At 39.9% G+C, this 25111-nt stretch overlaps 1 protein-coding gene across 5 annotated transcripts in view; it reads left to right on the top strand.

Annotated features, from left to right (window-relative positions):
• The window catches only part of RBMS1 (RNA binding motif single stranded interacting protein 1), a 208493-nt gene that overhangs the window by 98125 nt on the left and 85257 nt on the right, over nucleotides 1-25111 (top strand). For all 5 annotated transcript variants that reach the window (XM_090280252.1, XM_090280254.1, XM_090280242.1 and 2 more), the window contains exon 2: nucleotides 20656-20828. In XM_090280252.1, the coding sequence (XP_090136378.1) occupies nucleotides 20656-20828 (173 nt within the window). The remainder of the gene's footprint in view (nucleotides 1-20655; nucleotides 20829-25111) is intronic.

Raw genomic sequence — 25111 nt, 5'->3', positions numbered from 1 at the left:
TGCTCTGTGAGTGGCACAGTCGCAGCCAGAGTACTGGGGTGTGAGTCGGTGGGAAAACCCCGATGCCCTGAAGACTCAGATCAGCTGTAGAGACCACAGAGTAAAACCTTCCAGGGTAGGAGGGGCACCGGGGTGTCTGAATTTCAAACATGCAGCGTTTTGGTTCTGTTCTTTACATAGGCATTTCCTAACGAGTCCCAGGACCATCTGCATCAGAGTTTCCTAGGATGTTTATTAAAAGTATAAGTTACTGGGTCCCACTACCTCAGGAATGTTCAACATGACAGGGGCATTTTCAGGTTTCTAGGTAGAAACTCACTGAAGTATGAGGACTCTGAGTGAAATATTCCTCAGAGAACCTCTGCCCATGGGAATTTTTCAGTGATGAAGAATAAGCTATCTTCTAAAGCAGCAGTCTTTTAAATCCGGGGGCAGTGCAGGCAGGAAATGTAATGGGTGCCAAGGAGAGAATGACGACTTCTGAGTAACTGAGTCAAAATCGGGTCCAGAGGAAAACTGGGATGCATCTCTTACGGCTGACATCAGAAAAGCTAATAGCACATGTTCCTTGGAAGCGTGTTTGGTCCGAATCCTGGACTAGCTGGGCTGTTGCCTTTGAGCCATTCTGAGTTCTTGTAGGAAACCAGAACCAGTTTCAAAGGTCAGTCTGTAGATGTGCTGAGCCCGCAAAGATGCCTCAGCCAGCCGTATGCCTCAGTGACCAGATGAAAATCTTTAAAATCCAGAATACAGAAAGGTTGTTTTTTTTCTTTTTCTTCTGTTGAGTTTTTGCTGTACCTGTTCTCCAAGTAACCGTGTAGAGTGTGTATGTGTATTGGGTGGTTGGGGGGGGGGTAGGTGGGCCCAGCGCTTGTTCTGTGTGTCTTCTTGGAGGAGGGCATAGCTGGGAGGAGAGATCCCTGAGCATCTCAGAGTCCCCAAAAGTGTGTGATAGAGTGGCTTCCCATTTTCTTTCTCCCTTGACCCTTTTCCTTGCTCTCTGCTATATACACAGTGTGGGCAGGACTGCCATTGGCAGCAGAGACAGGCAGGTTTCCAGGCTCACACCATGGCAGAGTCCCCGCCAGCTGACAGCTGTACAGTCAGAGGCGAGCTGGGTGCCCAGCTTCTTGCACGTTCAAGTGCACTTCCTCTGCTTGCTTAGCCATGCGCCACGAAACTTGCCAGTTACTGTTCATTTTAGGAAGCAACATTTAGTAATTAAAAGCTCTTTCTAAAATTTAGAGATTTACCCAATTCTTATTCATTCTTTCTAAGGGAATAGTGCAAAAAGAATCCTTAGGATAAAAAGAATAGTTACTATAATGTAATCTCATTTGCCTCAGCCTTTTCCTTATCATTACCACCTCCCCAACCCCATTTACTGCAGCTAATGAACACATTTTGAAATGTTTAACTTCTCTATTGGCAACCATATGTAGGTCTATTGAATAGTCAGAGGTGAAGAGCAGCCAGCAAGTCAAGAGGTGGGTTAGTCTTAGGATTTGATAAGCCAGACAGTGAATGTCTTGTGATAAGATTTGTTGAAAACAGCAGCTTATACGTGTACATCACATATAAAGTGTGCTTCTCAGTTCTTCAGATAACATTTAGCCAGGAGGAGTGGTGATCCAGATAGAATGACAGCAAACAGATGCCAGCACAATGGAAGGCAGGCCCAAGATTTAACAAAAAGAAGGGTCAGTTGGAAGAAGTAATCGTAAAATCTTGCAGTTTAGTAAAAAATACTGACGAGATACATGAAATGACACGTGTGGTTGTTTTGGCCATAAATGAGTATCTGCCAACAAACTGATGTAGCTGCTTAGACCATTAGTGTTTAATTTTGCCTATATTTAATAAAATTATAATATTTAAGAAATAAAATCATCCTGCTGCATAAATATTGAAAGTTTTAATCTAGAAGCTCATCTCTTAAGTTGTAATTTAATCATAGAAACATTGTATTTGGTAGGCTGGTTCCTAAGTTTGCTAATTGCAGTGTTGCTAGCAGTAGATTCCCAGGTCAGTCCCAAAGACCATGGTCTTCCAATGGAATTTTAAAACTGAAGCTGAGTCTCTTGTGAGCAAAGGGCTATCACATGGTACTCATATGTTCAGTGGGGTAAGAAAACACCTTTCTCTAATAATCATAGTGAAAAATGGAAGTAGGGTGGCCTTTTGCCCCCTCCCTCCTCTCTGAAGGTCAAGAATAACAAAAGTTGGGCACCTCTAAGGGACCAGATGCACATCTTTAAATTCCCTTGCTGATGCTCATCTCCACAATCTTACTTGATGACTGTTCAATTACATCATATCCTGGAAGTTTGGGGACTTCTTAAAGAGGGACCCTAACCCAAATGCACCTGTATTTGGAATTTTAAGTGGTGAAACTAACCCAAGTGAAAAAGTCCAGGGACTACAAAAGACTTGATCATGCTAGCCTTTCCGGGGAGTCTTTCCTGGGGAATCAGATTCTCCAGTTTTATCTGCCTTTAGCAGCATCGTCCACTTTTGAACCCACAGAGTCATTTTTATTTTGCTCCTTTTTTTTTTCTCTTTAACTGTGGGTATGCCAACGAGCCTCTGAGTAGAAGGGGAATTGAGAAGCTGCTTACCTGTACAAGTCAGTTTTAAGATTAGGACTGGTAGTGCCTGTCCTGGGCACAGCCCTCGTGGCCATCTGGATACCAAGTTTAGAGAGGGACATTTAGAAAGATGAACTCAAGTGCACCTGGCTTTATTGGGTGCTGCTTGCAAGCGTGGCATTTGACTGAGGACTTGACAGTAATTAGCTTGTGCAGTCTTCACGACAACCCTGAGCTACAATAGAGGGAATCGTACTTACTTTACAGGTGAAGAGAGGAATCTTGGAGATGTTAAATAATTTGCCCAAGACCATAGTGAGTGAGTGATAGTAGTGCAGTCTGAACTCAGCCAGTGTGACTTCAGAATCCATCTTTTCAACCCTACTTGGTATACTGTATTCTCAGAAGCTGTCTAGGTAAAAGAAGTTGTCTGGGTATTGACATTGTTTGGAGGCTTAAAGAAATACAGTTTGTGGGGTGAGGGTAATGTTATTAAATATTTAAATTTGGATAAAAGAACGGGGGTGGGGCTAGACTTGTTACATGCTGTAGCAATTAGAAATGTTTTAGAAATAAATTGGGGTACCTGCTGTGTTGTAATGATTCCCCACCTCTCCCAGTCGCTATGCCATAGAGAAAAATCCATGTGTATGAGGCTGGACAAGATGCCCCATAAGTTTCTCCTGTATCTAATTATGCTTAAAAAGAATTAATGGTGTCATAACTCAGTGGGTTTTTATGTACAGTAATTTTCTATACGATTTTAATACATGGTTCAGATTTTTATTTTATTTTTTAAGACTTTATTTATTTTTAGAGAGTGAGGGGGACAGAAACATCTATGCAAGAGTGAAACATCAGTTGGTTTCCTCTTGTACGCACCCCAACTGGGACTGAACCGCAACCTTGGCATGTTCCCTGACCAGGAATCGAACCAGTGACCTTTCGCTTTGCAGAACGATGCCCTGTCAGTTGAGCTGCACCAGTCAGGGCATGGCTCATATTTTTTTAAGTAAGATTAGGAGAGTCAAAAATTGGCCTTTAGAGAAAGGCACTGTAGTGAGCTGCATAGTGTCTGCCAAAAATTCATGTCTAACTAGAACTTCAGAATGTGACTTAATTTGGAAATAAGATCTTTGCAGATGTAATTAGTTAAGGGTCTTGAGATTAAATTAAAGTGGATTCAGGGTGTACCTTAAATTCAATGACTTGTGCCCTAATAAGCAGATAGGACACAAAGAGACACACAGAGAGGTGGCCACGTGAGGATAGAGGCAAAGGTTAGATTTAGGCCACCTCACGACAAGAAATAGCAGGAGCCACCAGAAACTAGAATAGGCAAGAAAAGCTTCTCCTCTAGTACTCTGGAGAGGGAGCATGGCCCTGCTGACACCTTGATTTCCGACTTCTGCCTCCTGACCTCAGAGAATCAATTGCTGCTGCTGGCAGGCACCCGGTTTGTAGTGGTTTGTTACGGCAGCCCTAGGAAGGTAAGCCATCGTCTCCGTTTATATTTTAACTGTATAGCTTGACGTACATACCTGATGTTGTACTATATGAGCTATACGTTTTAAATTTCCTGACAGAAACTGATCACATTTAAATTGTATGAGGATGGCTCTACTTACGTTAAATTTAACTTTTGAAAGCAATGAGATGCATTTCAAGGAGTAGCTTTTTTTTTTTTTTTTTTTTTTTTTTAAAGCCATGCTAGTGTTGGGAATGGGTGGGTTTGTGATTCATCTGCAAGAATTTTATCAAATCACTCCGATGTCTCCATTGAGAAGTTAGTCCTAAATAACTCTCTGACTTACACTTTTCTAAGGTTAAAAATCAATTAAAAGGATTGGAGTGAAGGTGTCATTTTTCAATTGAGAGTTTAATAAAGTGCATCCTGAAAACAACTGTCTGACCAGATGTGGCCGTTATCAAAGGCCAGAGGATCCAAAGTGATTACATCTTCTTGAAGGTTTATAGTAATTCTGATTAATCGGTTTTGAAAAGACAGATACCCACATGTATCATGTATCCAGGGGCAATAACATTAAGATTATTACAACTCATATTTTTCCCTGAATTATAATTCTCACTATCAATCAATCATAATTTGTCTAGTTTCCTTGGTGTTTTGAAGTTTAAACTAGCAATTTTAAAAGTCCACCTGTCAGAGAGTTGGGCAATTGTTCCAGAGGTGCTTCAGTCTGGAGAGGAAATAGAGTAGATTTTCAGTGAAAGTAGAGATCTTATTTCAGCTAGGAATTTCAGATGATTGATACATTTCTCCCTAGATGTCAAAGTCCTAAAATACTTAGGCTCCACCACCACCTAGCTCTTGCTAACTTCCCTTACCCTTCTTTGCCCCAGAGCTGGGCAACATATAACATTTTAACCACTGAACCAGTTACATGCATTCTAACAAATGTCAGTGTGTTCCCTCCCAGACACATGGGGCTCCTGGACCAGGCACCTTGCTCTGCAGGGTGAGGTGATCAGGCAGGATGTGGTCACATATCCTTGAGCGATTTCCAGGCTCATGGGGGAGACTTGGTCTTTCATTCGAATGTGGTAATAGTATATTATAAAGGGTTAAAGCTTTATTGAGATTAAAATGTCCTATATTGAGAAGATCTAAAGGAAAGTAAGTGGCCTTACTGTTCTGCAGCAATATTCCTCCATAGGGATGCTGTCCTCTTGGTACAGGAGTGAGGAAGGACATGGCACAAAGTTCACTGTTTCGCTCCCAGTGTCTTAAATGAAACCTTTTGGTTGTATTTTATTGGTGAGTGTTAGGAAGATTTTTTTCTAACTATGACAGGGGTAAACTGTTCATGGCAAAGGTTAGTTTCTCTAAAAACCTGAATTAGAACAGTTGTGAATCACAGAAGGCCCCCAGTACAGTGAAGTTCAGTGGCACACCCCTCTCTTATTCCCATTTTCTCTTCTACTTCTCTCCTAAAGAGGTTGTCAGAGAGACCTGATTTCACAACCAGACTGTCACCTCTCTGGTGATCTGGAGAAAATCTTGTGACTTCTGTTTTCTTATCTGTATAAGGGAGATAATCCTGCCTACCTTGTGAATAAGTGAAAGAATACATACAGAGTACTTAGCTTGCTTCAAAAATAGTAAATGCTCAACAATGTAGTGATTATTACTATGAATGACACTCAGTTCTCTAGAAAAAAGTGTTCAGTAAGTTGTCATGGTTAAAAGTGTTTTTTTTCCTTTGGTTTTGCTTATTTACGTATTTTAAAAGACTGCCTAGATGACTTTGATAGTAAGAAAAAGATAATGTATCATACATAGCCTCAACTAAAATGGGTAAACAAATAGCTACAGCTACCCTTTTCAATTAAGAAAAAAAATACTGTTCTTGGCATTTTGTCTTTTTACAAGAATAACAGCTATCAAGGATTTGCACGTTAGCTATTATTGCACGGTAAGATTAGATTTTGAAGTAAGAAAAAACGAAGATGAAGCTAGAGTCTATAATGCAGGCAACGTTTCTGCATGTGTTTTTGGGGACAGCAGAGTAAGATAATCTATTCAAGATTGTATGGATCAATCTGGCCCTGGTATTTACAATTTACATATGACCTTCTAAAAATAAATCCTTCAGATCTATGTCTTCTCTTAATTTGCTTGGTGACAGAAGCTTTTTTGAAAAAGTAGGGTAATGTTTTAATTTGAACGATTCTCATGTAACTGTGGAGCAACTACTGGGTTGCAGGGAAGAGCCAAGCAGTAGCTGGTGTCCTCCTCTCTGCTGTGAGGTGTGGATCCACTTCTCCCGCTTCCTGGCTGCAGGGTAGAAAAGGCAGCTTCCCCCTTCATTCCTCTATTTTTTTTTTTCCATATTAGAAGTTATAGGTCCTGGTTCTTATCTTCTTGTTTTTTAACCCACCGTTTTTTTTCATTCATTTCTTTATTTTATTCTCTGATTTCTAAATTGGGCAGAGTAATGTTTTGAAATTAATCTAGTACAAAGTCTAAAGGAAGTATTCAAAGCCTTGAATTTTAAGATGTGTGTTTTCTGTGTGGAGAAACAAATTTAAACACTTGTTTGTATTCCAGTTTTGTTGCTGCTTCTTTTTCTTTTTTATAGCAAAATGATTTGATAATGGAGTGCTCTGAAGTTTTCATTCTCCTGTTTTGTGCTCACTTAATTTGTGAGCCTGGCGTGGACCTTGGCCCTTGTCTGTCTCCAGGCTGCGGTCCACAGCAGCGCTGGGGCTCTGGCCTGCTTCCTTTCCCGTGCTGGAAGTGCTTGCTGGGTGCAGTGGGGTGGGATGGGAGAACTGGTCCCTGGTCACTGGGTCACGGAATGTGGAGTCTCCCAAAGCCAGTTTCCATTCAGGCACAGCTTTAATCATAAACTTCTTTGCATGGCATGGGAAGGCATGGTTGTGTTTTCTTGTGTTGTGCATTTAGAAGGGCAGAGGTTTATGAAACCCAGTTTGGGTGCATGTCATTTAGTAAATTAGGTTAATCTGGGGTTGTGATTGAGAGTGAAGGATTGCATATTTTGATTATGGGCAGCAACGATAAAATATATTTTATTTGCTATTGTAATGAAACTAAATAAAATAGGAAGAAAAAGGGATGGGAAAAACTTAAGTGTAGTAATAGTACTGTGTTGCTGTGGGATGTGTGATCTCCACACCAGCCCCTTCCCCACCCCCCACCCCCAAACACACAGAGGCTCTGGGTCTCTGCACTAGAGGTACAAGACATTATTGATACTGTCCAAGCTCCCTGGGAAAAGAAGCTCCCTCTCAAATTTTCAGTATCCAGCAATGTATACATTTAGCTCATTTTGGTGTAGGGGATGAAACTGATGCTTTGTAATGAATTTTAGCAAAAGAAAATAAAAAAGTATTCAGGGAGATTAATAGCTTCACTTCTTCTTTTCTTTTTTTCTTTTTTTGCAATAACTCCCTACTCTGAACCAAGAGTATTGTGAAATAATTTGAAAACTAAAAGGAAAAAAAAAAAAAGCCACTTCTGGTTTACATAAATATTAAAACCGTTTCCCAGATTCTGCTTACCGCAGAATGAAGTTCTGCTTCAGTTTATCTTTTCAGAAGAGATGAAGAGAGAGGAGTGCACCTTGCAGCCATTGGGGTTGGTTAGCTTCCAGGGCACGAGTGAGTCCAAGGATGACAGCATCGCTCCTGAAGTGATTAAACAGACAGTAGCGCAGGAGCCAGCTCCCTAAAGCAGAGGAAAATGAGGCAAGTCCCCAGACTGTTGGTGGCAGTGTATATTCAGTCTAAGTATGTAGTATCCATCAAGAAAAATCTGACACCTGAAAACTTGTCCCTGCAAAAATGGAGAAATGCTTATGAGGTCAAAAGAGAAACAGTTCCCCAAGTACACTGGTCAGCTGCTAGCATCGGGGTTCCCATCCCTGTTTGGACTTGGGAAGGAAAACCAACTTGTCTTAGAGAATTCATATGAGTATAGTCATTGTGCTGCTCCAGGAGAACAGCCAACACTGAAAAGGAAACATGAAAGGAAAATTCTCACAAATTTTATTTTTTGTAAGAAAACAGGATTGAAGATAGTGGGTGGACAATTCTAGTGATTCTTCAAAAGTTTCTAATCTAAGCCCATTAAATTGTCAGTTGACCCTGAATGTACATTTCTGACAGAAAGGTTATAAACTGCTATACAGTCTGTTTGATTTTTGTATCTTCTTGTAGACGTTACAGATAATGATTGTGTGTGCTATTCATAAATTTAACTATAAATACAGAAACAGAAATGTTAACAGTCAGAAGAATTTTTTAGGAATTTAAATTTAATGTCGTATAAGCCCCCCACCTCCCTTTGTTGGTAAGCAAGGAACTAGATGTTTAGCGTAGAATAGACATGGATATCCAATTCAGTCATCTAGAAATATGAGGTGGAGGGAATATGAGGTATAAAAGAAGCTGTACAAAATATATACTTTTTCTGTGATACCTTAACAGGACTAGCGTATATGTTTCCTTTTTAAAACTCCTAAGGAAACTTGGTATTTACCTTTCATCCTTGCTGCAATCTTTGTGGCAAACAAGAGCTGATGCTTTTTGACAGTGGAGGTGGGAATGGGGACCTCGTTCTGCCTTAAATTAGCTGTATGACATTGGACATATATGTGCTTTGACTTCTTTGGCCTCGGATTTCCTGAAAAGTGAAGGGGTGGATAAGATAGGTGTTTTTTAATATTTTAAAATCCAAGCCCTCTGATAAAAATAAAAATACTGTCCCCACCTCCACTCTTCAGACCCATCTCATGATTCTGTTATAGTACTTCCAATTGAGAATCATTGGATTGTATGATCACTGCTGTCTCTCTCAGCTCTTAACATTTTTTGACTCTGAGCAGGTACTCGACTGAAAATCAGATGAACAAAGATTTTTATCTCACTTTGTGAATAGATGCAGCTTGTTCTTTCTTAAAGCTGGAAAGGGACATTTCTAAAATTCATCTGCACCAAGAGTACTCACTGTCTGTGCATGGGTATTACCTCGATGCTTGATGGAACTGCAGAATCTTGGCACACCTTTTGCTCAGTCGAAATCTGCATTTTTACGATGCAAATGATTCCTGTGCTCATCAAAGTTTAAGAAAGGCAGCAGACCACTCTTTTTTAATCTGCGAGTCACAATATTACTGGGATCTCAGATCAGTTCAGTACGTTGCTGTCAGCATTTGTTTTAATGATACAGACAAGAAAACAATAATATTAGGATGCATTGCATATAGTAAAGGAAAATAACTCAAATTTTTTGTTTCAGTTTTGTATGTCTGTGCCTGTATGTATATATACAGGGTTGAGACATCAAGCAAAAAGTTAATTTTAAGGTGGATTTTAGGCCAAAAAGTGTTTTGTTTTGTTTTTAAACCATTGTGTTTTGTATCTCAGAGACAACCATCTACTTACCCCCTTCTGTTTACTCACACACAGCCACACAGGGAGGTGTAGAACTACAAAATAAAGAGCTCTTCTGTACGGATTACCCACAGTGAATCAGATATGAACTATTGGATTTTATCATGAGAAAGACATATGAGTTAATTTTTTATAGTAACTTAAAACTTTTTCCTGTTGATGTTTTACTTTGGTTGTATACAAATCACAACACTGCCAGATACAATTTCATTTTTTAAATTATTATGGGGAGATTTCACACACTCGTTTAGTTACCTGAAAGTACAGATAATGCTTTTTTTCTCTAGGACTTATTTGTAAAACCCATGTACTGTAAGATCATTCACATATCCCTTTGCATGTAAAAAAAATTAACTTGAATAAGTCATTTGCAGTTTTATTTTTGGATAAGCTGGCTCATAATTTTTCTAATTTTAATGCTCGTTTAATCAATTTACAATACTTTCAGTAAGTGTTGTTTAATGTGAGGAAAGGATATGTGCGAATAGATGATTTCAACCTTGAAGCTTTTGCAGTCTCAGCAATAGTTCTTTACTTACAAGAAATACTAGGAGACGATAGGAACTGTACTGTACATGGGCTTTAAAAAGCAGCTGGAAGGAAGTTGTCGACGCTGATAGCCGAACTCGACTGGGGTGAGGCAGGAAGTGCAGAGCATTGCAGAGGTGTTCTGAACTGTCCTGATAAAGGCAATCCCTCACATCCCATAGCAAGCTTTCTTTCTCCAATTTATTTTGAGCAAAAAGGAATAGAAGAGTTTGGTCTTGTCCCCTTCACAAGGCTCTGTGTTGAGGAAGAAAACTGGTGTGGAACTGAAAATCCCTCATACAAGGCTCAGAAGGAAGAGAAGAACACTCTTCATACACCTGCAGTCAGAAACTAGAAGAGTAATTTTGCACCTGAAGTTGGGCAGGATGTTATGTTGACTGTGTTTTAAAAGCTGGCTGCTTGGGATATAATTGGCTTCTTGTTTTGAGTTTTCCTTGAAGGTGGTTTTGGAGCTATTACATGGTCCTTTTATATATGAGATTAAACAGAATATGAAATGCAATTTTTTATACTGATTACACATTGAAACAGAGGGATGCCAGGCTATTAACCAACAACATATAGTCTTGATAGATCTAAGTTATTAAGGTAATTTCAGCTGTAATATTTTCACCTTAATAACACTCTGGTTTCAGGAACTCTGAATATTATGTCAATTAAAAAAAAATTTTTTTTTTGTTCCTTTAAGGTTTAGCTGCGATTTTAGTATAGTTTATGTATTTATAACATTTTCTCGTCATCGTCTGTGACTAAACAGGAAATCGTGCTTGCCCTGAGTGATGTAGGGAATCTGGCTGCTCTGTGTTGATACTTACCTGTCTTCCGGCTGAACTATGAAACGACCTCTTCGTTCTTGGATCTGCTGGATTCACCTCTGGCTCCATTTCTCTGGCTGCATTCTGTATTGATATGCCTTAGCTGCAGATGGCAAGAAGCCCTTAATCCAGTGTTAGAATTTGAGAGTTGGAAGGGAGCTCAGAAATCACCCAGAGATGACATTTCAGTCACTGGCCAAGGCAGGATTTGAATCCCAATATTCAGCTCTTTCCATCCAGTAATATTTCTTTTCTGTGTACCTCTTCATAGAGAGGAGGGGAAAGAATTTTCTCAGTTTTCTGTTTCCCACCAGCTGCTCTCTTTGTTTTTCATCTTTAAATTCTCGTTTCTTCCTCTTGAGACTGTACCATAATATCTGATGACATCCTATCCATATTCTGTCTTCGATTCCTCGGTTATCCTCCTACCTTCCCAGTAGCCCCCACCCCCAAAACAGGTTATCCTATATTAGCACACTCTCCGAACCAACCGAGATTGGTGTTCATGAAGAACAGCCCTTCCTGTGTGTAGCTTTGTTGTCACCTCCACTCCTCTCCCCATGCACCCTTTCAGGACTGCCATTCCCCTTATTCTTAACGGCTTTTCATTAATATTCAGCCCTCTCAGCTCTGCCCCCTCTGTGAAGCCTTCTGCAGCCTTTCTGTTGCAGGTTTTTTCATCCCGCATCTTCCTTTGGTTGAACTCTTCACTCCTTTTAGAAACTGTACGGCACCACACTATTATATGTGGTGCAATTAAGGGTAGATAAGGCCAGGAGCCCACTGTTAAAAGCTCTTCCTTCCTAATGAGTGTGTTTTCTGGTGAGGAAGTTTGGAACCCATTGCCTAATCCCCTCACTTCCTTTCTTGACCCTCCAGCTTTCTGGTGAAAGACTTAGATTTAACTTCTTCAGGCTGGTATTTACATACTGGTTGTCTTTTTTTATTTTTTTTTTTGTAAGACTTTTTTCAGAGCAGTTTTAGGTTTACCACAAAATTGAGAGGCAGGTACAGGGATTTCCCATAAACCCCTGCCCCCACACATACATACATAGATTCCTCCATTATCAATATCGCTCATCAGAATAGTACATTTTTTACCAAAGGTGAACGTACATTGACACACAATAATCACTCAAAATGTCATAGTTTACTGTAGGGTTCACTGTTGGTGTTTACATCTATGAATTGATAGAAATGTTTAATGACTGTGTCTACCATTATAATGTCATACAGAGTATTTTTCACTGCCCTAAAAACTCTGTGCTCTAACTATTCATCCTTCCTTCCCCACAACCCCTGGAAACCATTTACTTACTTATTTTTTACTCTTTCCATACTTTAGCTTTTTCCAAACTGTCGTGTAATTGGAATTGTACAGTATATGCTCTTGTATCTGCTCTTTTCAGATTGACTTCTTTCACTTAGTAATATGCATTTAAGGTACCTCCATGTTGTTTTATGGCTTGATAGCTCTTTTTTATTTTATTTTTTTAAGGTTTTATTTACTTTTAGAGAGAAGGGGAAGGAAGGAGAGAGGGAAACATCGATGTGTGAAAGAAACACCCATGGGCTGTCTCTCGTACCCCCCAACCAGGGACCCAGGCACATGCCCTGATCGGAAACTGAACCGGCAGCCCTTCATTTTGCAGACCGGCGCTCAATCCACTGAGCCACACCAGCTAGGGTGCTCTCTATTTTTTTAAAAACCGAATAATATTTCATTGTCTGGATACACCATAGTTTATTTATCTGTTCGTCTCCTGAAGGACATCATGGTTACTTCCAAGTTTGGGCAGTTGTGAATAAAGCTGCTAATAAACATCCAGATGCAAGTTTTGGGGTGGGCATAAGTTTTCAACTCCCTTGGGTAAAATACCAGGGAGCGTGATTGCTGGATCATATGGCGAAAGTATGCTTAGTTTTATAGAAACCTCCAAACTCTCTTCCGAAGTAGCAGTACCGTTTTGCATTCCCAGCAGCAATGAATGCAGGTTTCTGTTTCTCCCTGTTCTCTACAGCATTTGGTGTTGCTGGTGTTCCAGATTTTGGCCATTCTAATAGGTGTGTAGTGGTATTTTGTTGTTTTAATTTTTATTAAATTAAAAATTGTATTGCCCTCGCTAGTGTGGCTCAGTTGGTTGAAGTGTCATCCCATATAGCAAAAGGGTGGGTTCGATCCCTGGTCAGGGTACATGTCTAGGCTGTGGGTTTGTTCCCTGGTTGGGGCACTTACAAGAGGCAACCAATTGATGTTTCTCTCTGCATCTCTCTCTCTCTCTCTCTCTCTCTCTCTCTCTCTCTCTCTCTCTCTCTCTCTCTCTCTCTCCTCCCCTCGCCCTTCCTTGTACTCTAAAAGTGATGGAAAAATGTCTGTGAGGATAAAAACTTTTTACATTAAATTTTTATTTCCTGATGAAATACGATGTGAAGCAGCTTTTCATGTGCTTATTTGACAGCTGTATATCTTCTTCATTTAGGTGTCTGTTAAGGTTTCAACCCATTTTTAAAATTGGGCTGTTTGTTTTCTTATTGTTGAATTTTAAGATTTCTTTGTATATCTTAGAAACCAGTCCTGATCAGGTGTGTCTTTTTTAAGTTTTTTCTTCCAGTCTGTCCATGGCTTATCTTCTAATTCTCTTAATACTGTCTTTTGCAAGGCAAAAGTTTTTAATTTTAATGAACTCCAGCTTATAATTTTTTTATTCCCCCATGGATTGTGTCTTTGGTGTTGTATCTGAAAAGGCATCATCATGCCCAAGGTCGTGTAGGTTTTCTCCTGAGTTACCTTCTAGGAGTTTTATAGATTTGCATTTTACATCTAGGCCTGTGGTCAGCTTTGAGTTAATTTTGGTGATGAGTGTAAGGTCTGTGTATCAATTTATTTTTTTTTGCATATGGAGGTCCAGTTGTTCCAGTACCATTTGTTGAAGAGACTGTCTTTGTTCTATTGTATTGCCTTTGCTTCTTTTTTTTAAAGATTAGTTAACTATATTTATGGAGGTTTCTATCTCTTTTATAAATACTTTACAGAAAGTAGAAGGAACAAAAAGGATGAGAACTCTAATGTGTTTCTTGGCCTAGAGTTCTCAGTAGGCAGCTTGTGTGGGGTATCAGTAGGGTTCTTGGGAAGATCTTTGGGGGGAACAGAACAATTGAGCTGATTTTCATGCTGGAACACAACTAGATCTTTAAAAGATATTTGCATGACAAGGAATCTATTGAATAGTTTCTTAGTGGGACCTTGAAGGAAAATTTGGCCTCAGAAATCACACCTTGAATCCATGGTATGTTTTCTACCATGGATCTTTCCCACTCACCCTTTCCATTTCTTCCCTTCTCCCTCCCTTCCTCCCTCCCTTCCTCCCTTCCTCCCTTCCTCCTTGTCTGTTTTGTTTTTAATTGATTTGAGAGAGAGGAAGGGAGGAGGTAGGGGAGAGAGCGAGAGAGTGTGTGCCATCCATATGTTCATTTATTTATGCCTTCCTTGGTTGATTCTTGTATGTACCTTGGCCGGGGATCAAACCCACAACCTTGGCATATTGGAATGATGCTGTAACCAACTGAGCTACCTGGCCAAGGCCTCTACCATGGATTTTTCAACACCTGCTTGCTCTTTCCTCTTACCCCTTCACAACCACTACCTCCAGTACTCAGAGCTTGTCTAAGTTGTTTTAATTTTTAAGGGCTTTTGCCTTTGGTTTAAGTTGGTTTTCATTTTTGCAATATGGCCTCCATTCATTCAGACAGCCAGTTATATTCAACAGATAATTATCTATTTAATGCAAGTCATAATTTTTTTTCTTAACTGGAAGCCTAAGAAAATAATGCACTCTTCATAGACTCAGGTAAAGAGATTTCTATGTAGAGATTGCAGTTTTACATGCAAGGATCGGCTCTGGTAGGTATCTGAGAATATGAAGTGTGAAATCTGTTGGGAATTTTTATTTTTAGATTTTATTTGAATAGCTAGCACTACCACATGGACTACTCTTTTTGAGAGACGTAATCCATCCAAAAATATTGAATAATGTGTATTTCTCAGTTTCATAGTCTTAGAGGCTGCAAAGTTTGTCTCCAAAGCAGGCACGGTGGTGATAGGAGAACCAGTGTTATTGACTAATCAGCCATGTGATTTTAAGCTTTGATATCCTAACACCAAATGGGATTAAATTATATTTGCCCATTTGCCCATTTGCCCTTCACCCCACATTATGGAAAAGTAAGAACCTGTATGTGTGAAGGGGCACTGTTGTTCTTCATTAATATAGTTGCTGTCCTTTCAGTTCGACCTACCCAGAAGAACATCTGCTTCCTGACCAGTTTCTTGTCTCTCATTAATTCATCTCCTACTGCTCAGCTTTGTGTACTTTCCCAGCTCCCTGTGCCAGGAACTTTATCTTTCACAGCTACTATTCCTAGCCCTCTTTGAGCCACTCAGATTTCCAAAAGGAAACAAAGAAAATATCTTAACTGGGGTGAAACTGGCCCATTTGGATTCTTTTCTCTCCTTCCTGTTGGATAATTTCCTTAACTTGTGAAATTTCTTACATCTTGAAAGCTTGTGGAGAGAAATAATGTATGGAATTAGTGTAGTATACAGTATCTTTACGTAGTATTCGGTTTATGCCTGTTGTGTGTTATTATATTCCACAACTTTGGCTTGTTCTCAGGAGCAACTGTAGTGATTTTATGTTGCTTATGAATAGAGGAAAGAGTTGATGTGTTGAACCTCCCTGCTGTTTCGGGTAATGGTCCCTCTTCTTCTCTCTCTTTCTATCTGCCTGTGTGTCTGTGTGTGTATATAGGTGGTGGCAGCGTAGGATTGAGATTGTTTTCTTTTTTTCCTTTTTCTTTTACCTTTAATAGTTTTTATTTTTTTCCATTACCATTTATCCCCCTTAGACCCTCTTCCACCTACTTCTCACCCCACCCCCTGCCCCCACCAAAATCACCACACTGTTGTCTGTGTCCATGAGCCCTTTTTATTTTTTTGCTCAAGATTATGGATTATGGATTATAAGGATGATAGCCTTAAGAAAGATGAGGGTAATTCAAAGGCAGATCCTAGGTTTCCTGTGCCCTCAAAATACATGAGAATTTTTAGAGAATTTCCTCAGTAAGAGGGAGTAGAGGACAGCTTCAGCTCTAAGATGTGTCACAGCACTATTCTTGAGCTTATTAGAAATAGGAAGGAAATGAGACAATAGAATTTATAATGACAGGTCTTTTTTTTTTATTGGCTTTGCTGAATAGAAATCTTCAACACTACACATGGTTACTAATATAGTTTAGTTCACACATAGTTAATTTTTGCCCTCTTTGTAAAAAGACTGTCAGACTTGCATTTCTGTAGAAGAGACTGCTTAGCATGGGCTGGGGTGGGTATGATGTGATGAGTGAAAGGTTTATACTGTGTGTGTTTGTCATGGGCCTGTTGTGCCTGTTGTCGACTGTCCTGGCTTTTCATGTAGGAGGCCTGCGGGCCTTCCTGCCCTGCCTGCCTGGAGGCAGCAGACTGTCCACACAGGAAGTCCTCCCTGACTGCTGGCAAGCAGCCTTCCTGTGGGTGCCCATGCCCTGTGTGGGGTGTGCGGAGAGGGCCTGCTCATTTGTTTATCGCCGACTTTGGTTTTCTGTCAGCTGTGGCATGCACATTAAGCCTAGGTCAGTGTTAACGTGAAGGCTGAATTAGCTGGTTTTCCCTGCCTTTGCATAGACAACTTTGCTAGGGAACTTGTTTCCAACGACCCGAAGCAGTGAAATTAGGCCAGAGAAGCTGAGTAGACTACTGTGCTCTGAGACAGATGACTAGTACTAGGATGGGTCAGCACTTAGCTGTGGTATTCTGGCCACCCAGTCCCTTAATTAGGTTGAATTTATGTGATAAGTTACAAACATCATCCAAGGGCAGGGGGAAGGTGTCTTTTCAAATTCCAGGGCAGCTTAGGGGCTTTGCGGGACAAAATGTAAAAAGACAACCAATGGTGAAAATGGTTGGTAAAAAGTCAGCCCTTTGTAAATTTTCTGTTTGGTTTGTGTTTTTGAAGTTTAACGTTTGTGCTTTTGAGACGTAACTACAAAGTGTAATTACTTTGAATTTATCCCAGTCCTAAAGTTGTAGTTAAAGACCTGCGGGTGCATTTCAGCCTGAGAGGGAAGGTTTAATTCTTCCCCGGTTAAGCTGAGCTTTCCTAAAATGCTGACTGTTCAGCCTCAATATGCTGTGGTTCTCAAAAGTTGCTCGTAGAGTTTTTTGTTAATGAAAAGATATTAAGATAAATTTTTAAAACCCAACCTTATTAAAGCTAACTTTGTTAAACACACACACACAAGCTGACTACTCATTAACTTAACCTAAAGGTGCCTTTGACTCTTTTTCTTAGGAACATATAGCCCCAGATGGTAGTAATTGTCACATGTGAGAGAAACTTGAATTTAGTAACTAGGGTGCTGGAAGAATGGGCACAGGGAAGTAGGGCATTTAAGACTTGGGTGCCATTTAGAAAACTGTTTCAAGGTTCTGCCTTTGTTGTCCAGCAGACCTGGGTTCAAAGTCCAGCCCTGCCACCTACTAAATGTGTGATCTTGGCACATTACTTAACCCTTCTTGAGACTCAGTTTCCTTACCTGCAAAATGGGAGAACAATAATATACTTCCCTCATTGGATTAAGTAAAATAATACGCATAAAGCCACTGACACAGTGTCTGGCACATATTAAACGTGCAATACATGACAGTAATTGTTACTCATACTTCTAAAATTACCCGTAACCCATTCTGAATATTTAGGAGTAATCAGTTTTATTATGTTTGAATTTTCTTCTTTGAATATGTATCTAGACTGTCAGAACTTAAATTTTTTATTTCAACAAGTTCAAAAACTTAATCTTTGATAAAAATTTTTTCTACACCAGGATATAAAAAATTGACAACCTGGAGTAATTGAATGCTTCTCTCTTTCAGGTCTCTTGCTCTACCTCAGCTAGTTCTGAGAAATAGTCGATATTAAGATAACATTTGAATTTGAACCTATTGTATATAGGATTCACCATCCTCCTCCTCTGGGTACATTCAGGAACCCCCTTTTCCCACCCGGGATCGGGGTACTAGGGGACTTTTTTCCCTTATGGCAGACTAGAGGGGAAGCGGGGAGGGACAGGCTGCATTTTACTCCCCACCTACTTTCCAGAGTTGGAAAGTATTACTGTAATAAATATGGAGGCCTATCAGAGATATATTAAATCAGCTGCGTAAATTTGGAATGTAAATCATGCTTCTACTTATGCCAAAAATGAATAGATAAAACCTACTACCTTCATGTTCACACTATCCAGATACAGTATTTCCTCACTTATCGCAGGTATGTATTATGTTCTAGAACACCCCCCCCCGCGAAGTAGGAACGTTACATTTATTCTATACTGTTAAACCTACATAACTTTAGCAACATGCATATACAGTACCACAAAATCCTGCGATATAGTGAAAAATCCATGATAAATAATTAAATATAATATTTTTTAAAATCCCGCAATAAGTGAACGATGATAGAGAAAGGAACTACTGTAAATCATACCCCAAAATGTTTCTTTTCACATACAGGTCACCCCAGCCCTCCACTCTCCATCCCAGAGCAAAGCAGAGGTTAGAGCCCATTTAGACTAGGAATGCCGTCTTTAAAATGTGTGCTGCTTCGTTTGCTTTATGTTGGTATAATCCCCCCGAGAGGTGGAGATGGACCTGATTCACAGCTCTTTCCAGACTTCTCCACGTCTTACCTCCAATGACCACGTTTCACCCTTTGCCAGCTGCACTAAAGATACCAGGTCCTGCCGTGAAGAAGTGTGGTTTGTGGCAAGGACAGGTTCTTGGACATTCATCAAAGATGATTTAAGAAAAAATGCAGACTTGCCTAGTTTTGTCTATAGCTACAAGTTCTTGTGTAAATCACAGGCATGGGACAGGGTGGCAACTGTGTGTTACTTCCCAGCGGCTCTGTTAACTGCAGTGAGAAATAGGGCATGCCTGGCTCATTTCAGGCAGCAACTAGCAGATGTATTGAGTGACTTTGGAGAAGAAACACGAGCCTGTGTGTGTCATGGCTGGGGGTCTTGAAGTGCCACCTGGGGCGGAGCAAGGGACTCATTCTTAGTTTTACATCTAGAAAACCAGATTCATTATCCCTTGGAGAGAAACCAGTGAGGCGAGGAAAGGATATGAGTTTGACTGCTTATTTAAGGGCATAAATCAAAGACATTTGGTAGGAAAGGATCTCAGGCAGGTTTTATCTTGGATTAAGCAATACTGATGTTCCCAGTTCAAGTTCAGCTTTCACTTAAACACATTACTGTTGTTAACCCTTCTTGCTACCTTCCTTCTGAAAGAGAATCTCTTGAGGTAAATTGGTGTTTGGACTTAATGATCTTAGCAAGGACCCCTGGCAGTGAGAAGTGGCATCTGCATGGTATTGGAGACTGATGGGGGGCCCCCAGGGCATCGGGATACTGGGAGCTAGGGTGGTTGCGGCAGAAACTGGGCGCAGAGCCTGGTATGTATTGTGGATAGTTTGAGATTACAGACAGGGTACACAGGTTACATTTATTGCAAGAGGTCTGCTTTTTGAACTTTGCGAAGTGAAGTATAATTGTGTCTTAGAGATGCCTAATTTTCTTGTTTTTGGTAGTAAAAATCAAGCTGTTAGATTTGAAATTTTGTTGGAATGTCCATTTAATTGTATGTTTTCAAACTACTATTTAATCTAAGTGATGTCCTTGGCTTAGTATATTTATTATTTAGAAGATACGAGGTGAAAAAAAGATTCTGTCCTGGCGTGAAACTGAGCATTTGCTGTGAGGACACTTCCATCTCACACTGAACCATTTAACTTCCTGAAAAGTCACGTGTGTGGCACAGGGACAGAGACTGTGGTTGTTTTCGATTGGTTAGCAGAGAATTATCTGGTGTTGAGTACAGCTTCAGACATTTTTCCAAGGTGGCTGCTGACTGTGAAACCACACTGAGCCCTAGGTTGCAAGCTTTACAGAAGATGTTGGTTGCTGTGAGGCCTGGGAAGGTTTCCAAATACTTCACCATTCTCACAGGGGTTAAATTTCACAAGGTTAGCAAGAGCGAAAGGCAGCATGCCTGTGAACCTTCTCCAGATGTCTCAGGGAAGATCCACGCCTAGCGTAGGACTAGGTGAAGTTTGCTTTATTTGTTCAGTGTCTTGATTGAACTCCAGCTTTCTTACACTTGAAAACGAATTGTCCCCCACCCTCCACCAAGTCATCTGAATAAAATTTATCAGCAACTTTCAATCAGATGTTCTTCAGAATTTGAAAACCTTTTCAAAAGTCTAGTGATGTCTAAATTACTGTATATCAAAATGATACTACCACATAACTTCATGCAAGTTAATTTTGAGTCTCAGGTATGTTCCTTAAAATCTGTGAATAAATTAATCTCACATAAATTTATTCATACTTAAGGTGTACATAGAGAAAATTCTACTGAGTAAAATCCTATTTTAATTTTGTGTTGGAGGGAAGAGGTTGTGTTTTGTTTTTGTTTTTGTTTTTTGGTAGACTGAACCGTTTTTTTTTTTAGGTGTAAATTAAAATTTATATATTGAAGTACCCTAAGAGAATCTGTATTTATATCTCGGTAACCTCATTTTATTTTGAAAATCAAACAGCTTCTGAACAGTGCTAAATACCTCCCACTGAGGGTTCTTCTAATGCTCACTCCTGCTTTTCCGCAGTCCCTGGTCCCAGCCCACCCCATGGCCCCGCCCAGCCCCAGCACCACCAGCAGCAATAACAACAGCAGCAGCAGCAGCAACTCAGGATGGGATCAGCTAAGCAAAACGAATCTCTATATCCGAGGACTGCCTCCCAACACCACAGACCAGGACCTGGTGAAGCTGTGTCAGCCGTAAGTAGCAGTGGTTCTCACTGTTTTTAGCTGTTAAATATTTATTTGATCATATTATAGAGTGATATAAATTGTGTTATGAGAGACATTCAGTGCAAAACAAATCTGTGAATCCTCATTATCAGCACAGTGACAGAGTTTCCAAGTTTGAAGTCCCTGGATACTTACTCTTTCGGCCCATGAAACAAAATAAATTGGAGCATTTTCTCAGTAGAATTTGACTTTACTGGCATAAGAAAGGTACAATATGAATTATTTAAAAACTGACGGTTAGATCCTTTTGAAGAGTGCTCATTTTTGTGTGGAAGCACTTCTAGGGGGCCAGTCTATCTCATAATAATAGAAACTTTAGTTGTCATTGTTTGTTGGAAAGGTAGTTACTGTCAACCCTTATCCTAAATGTGTGTGAAATTCTTAATTCCAGCCAGGAAATGGTAGTCTTGTCTTCATTAGTTGCTTGTACTTTTGTGGTCAGAGTTGTTCGCCCCTCATCTCTTCAGGAATTCTTATTCCTCTCATGTCTATTCCTGTTCTCACTGCTACCCTTTCTGAGTCTTCTGAAGAAATATGCACATGTATATAAAGTTCCAAAGTAAATTTGCATTCTTTGCTGATGTTGTCGATAAATAGAATATAAATATGCTACTTTGCTGCAATTACATTTAAACCAAGAAGCCAGTAAGCACTATACAGAGCAAGGATGATTGTATAAAGACTTAAAAAGCCTCTAATCACTTTGAGCTACTGTATAAAAGCCTACACGTATAACAGCATCTTTTATTTATCCAAAGACAGTAATGATCCCTTACAAAAGGAATTCTGTGCAACTGGGGAAGAAAAAGTCCACTAGTGACTGTATCCTGTTCCCTGAAAAAATATTCCCAGTTCTAAACATCTGATTAATAGCATCTTATTTCTGTTGTCCTGGGTTAAATAATTACATTTATTACTTATTATTTTAAGAAAAAATATTTTCAAAATTAACTTGGAACTAAAAGTAACTTCTGGCCTTCCATAAGGAGGTGGTGGTGGTTTTGCTTTGTTCCATTTTTAGAGGGGAGGGTGAACAGTGGGTGGTGGTTCTTGGAGGGTCTGAAGAGTTTTGCAGACATACTCTTAGCACTGTCCCTGTGCTTTGCTTGTGTTACTCTTCTGATCATCCCTCTAGGACTTCGACAGCCGCCCTTTGCTTCCAGGACAGTGAAATAGTGTCCTGTGCTAAGGACTATTCTGAAAGCAAGTCTGGCTCTTAGGGTTTGTCATGCCCAGCCCCAGAGTCAGAGGGAACTTTGCCAGGCACACCCTGCCCTCTTGCAGCTGTTCAGGACCACAAATAGGCCTTTTGCTATCTTGTCTGCTCTTGGCCTTGCCTGGCGTCTTCCTCTGCTTTTGCAGCGTAATTACAGGTAGATAGAATGCCCTAAAAATAGAACTTTGTAGAAAACAGAAAAATGAAGGGAAAAGAATTTCAGATGACAAATTGTTCCTCACATAGTTTTAAATAACATAAGATGAGTTTTAACATCAAGGCGTTAAATAAACATAAAATAATACAGTAATGTCATCTTTTATATACAGTAAAAATGTATTTTAAAAATGATGAATTTTTTGATTGCATCAAATCATATTCCAAATGCAGTAGAAGAGAATTTTATTACTTTTCGTAGAAAATTGTTCCTTTTTTTGTTGTTAGTCTCTTTGGTGTATGTGGTTTTTCTCAATGGGTATAAATATCACTCTTCGCTGTTACCAGTAGCACTCTCGCGCTCTCCTGTCATTTGCAAAACCCCAGGTGTGATTTTTGACTCCAGTAATAGTTGTCTTGATATGTATTATACAGAGTCAAGTCAAGACGTAGAGGAAGAGAGGACTCTGTGTCAGTATCTGCTGAAAGCTTCGTTCCATTTAACCCAGAGCATCTCATAAATACCAAATATGATTTGCTGAAAATTTTGTATCTTAGAATGGATAGAAAGAGCAAAAAAAATGGCATTCCTGTTTTGGACTTAATTGTTGCCAATAAAGAATAGCTAGTTGGTGACATGAAACTTACAAGACCTTTATGGGAAAGTAACTCATCCTAGAACTTAAAAATCCCAGTGGACATAGAGATTTCAGAAAAATATCAGAAACCTCTCTGAAAAGGTAAGTGTAAATTTATAGCTCTAAAAAAGTAAAATCTTTTAGAAATAAAAATTTAGTAATTACACATTAACCTGAATGTGGATGGATTGCTCAGAAACAATTGAAATAAGTGATTTGAGTCTCTCAGGGGTTTGGGTGTTTAGAGGGTTCTCTAAGAGAAAGGTGGACTCGATTCTTAAGAATGTGTATAGTAGTGACCGGAGTCCATGCAAACAATGCATAAAGCCTAAATGCAAGCCTGGTGTGAAGATTGTGAAAACTGTAGAGGAAAACGAAAGATATTTTTAAAAAGCTCTGCTAGGAGTGGAATATACAGATGTTGTTACCATGTTTGAAGATATGGCGGTGAAAAAGCTGATACTGTAATGACACAAAAGATAACAAGTTAAAAAGAGGTGACACTGGAGAAACAGCCTCACCCCAAGTCAGAGAGAGACTCAGGCCACTGGAAAATGTAGATCAACATGGTTACGAGGAGAGGATGGTAGCTCCATGTTAAGGTTACAGACGGAGGTAACATCATGGGCTGGCCAGGAGTGTGACCGTGGTTATGGTGGTAAGGTGATGGGGATTGAAAGGAGACATGTTTTCTAGGAGCATTTGATGAAGGAATCTGACCAGCTCTACCGAACTTCTAAATTATGAAACGTGTATGAGAAATCTTGTTGGGACGTTATGACTACTCTTGGCTGCTGTAACTTTTGCTTCCTGTTTCTAAAAAGTTACCTACTCAAAAAGAGCCTCAGCCCTGATCAGGCAACTCAGTTGGTTACAGCATCGTCCTGATATGCCAAGGTTGAGAGTTCGATGCTTGATCAGGGCACATACAAGAATCAGCCAATGAATGCATAAATAAATGGAACAACAACTCCATTTCTCTCTCTCTCTCTCTCTCTCTCTCTCTCTCCCTCCCCCTCCCTCCCTCCCTCCCTCCCCCTCCCTCCCTCCCTCTCTCTCTCTGAAAAAAAAAATACATACATCAGTACAGTTTACCATCAAGTTTAGGAAATGGAATAATCTAAGTAACGGAAAGGAGTAATCCTCAGGCATTCTTAAACGCTCTCCCTTCTGTAAAATCAAATACTTTACTTGATTGAGTTACTACTTTATTTCTCTCATTCAAACTTCTCGTGGGAATTTTCTGGAAAAATGGGTTGAGGGTTCTTGTTGTTTCCATTTTCTCTCCACTTTAACCCTTTGCATTTTGCCTTCAAATTCTCATTGGAAACTGTGGGGACACCTTCGTCTCCCTTATTTGCTCTGGCTTTTCACTCTCACCCACTTTTTCTCCTCAATTCTTGGCTCTTTTGGTATCAGTTTTCTTAGCTTGTTCCTCTGTAGCCCTATCCTGCCATAGTGTTATTCTCTACTCTTAGACCCTCAAATTCAACATGATCTCCTTCCTCTCTAAATTGTTATTTTTCCAGGTTGTCTCTCTTCACCTTGAAACTGTGGAGCAGTCGTTGACTATTTCCAGTGTCCACTTAGTCATCAAGTTCTGTAGCTTCCTCTTTGGTCTTTCTTCTTCCTTCTCACTGCCAGAATAATTGGGTGGTTCCTCCCTCCCTTCCCACAGCTTAACAGGTGGGCACCATTTGCTCCTCCTGCCGCCTCACCTCAGGGGCCTCTCCTTGTCCCTCTTGATTCTTCCAGGCCAAGGCCAAGCTCACCTGGCCTCCTTTATGCTTGCCCCATACTAAATTCTGCTTATTTCTTTTTATGTGTTACAGTCAGCATCTTATTTCCGCACACTTCTGTTCTCCAAGTGCCTGTACGTTATTTAGCAACTTGTTTGTGACAATATGGAGTCTTCACAGATTTTTCACCTACGTTACAAAATCGTGGTGGTCAGTGTGACACGTTTTTGGTGCCCCAGAGTTACCTACCACAGTGCTAGGCACATACCTGATTCTCAGTCAAGTGCCTATAAAATAAGTGAGATAATGCTTACATCATGAGGTTGTGATTGGGATTAAATCAAGTTATAGTGTGTTGGCAAAAAAGTTCATTTGTTTTTTTTTTCCATAAGATGGCTCTAGTAGCACATAGTTGTCTTTAACATCATTTGAAACAGTTTTGTTAGATTGTACTGTGACAGCTGTCATGTCAGTGGGCATTTAAAAAAAAAAAGAAAATTG

This window comes from Furipterus horrens, unplaced genomic scaffold, assembly GCF_987537825.1.
Source record: "Furipterus horrens unplaced genomic scaffold, mFurHor1.1.pri manual_scaffold_1, whole genome shotgun sequence".
Taxonomy (NCBI): Eukaryota; Metazoa; Chordata; class Mammalia; order Chiroptera; family Furipteridae; genus Furipterus; species Furipterus horrens.
This window is presented reverse-complemented; position numbering and strand designations above follow the sequence as displayed.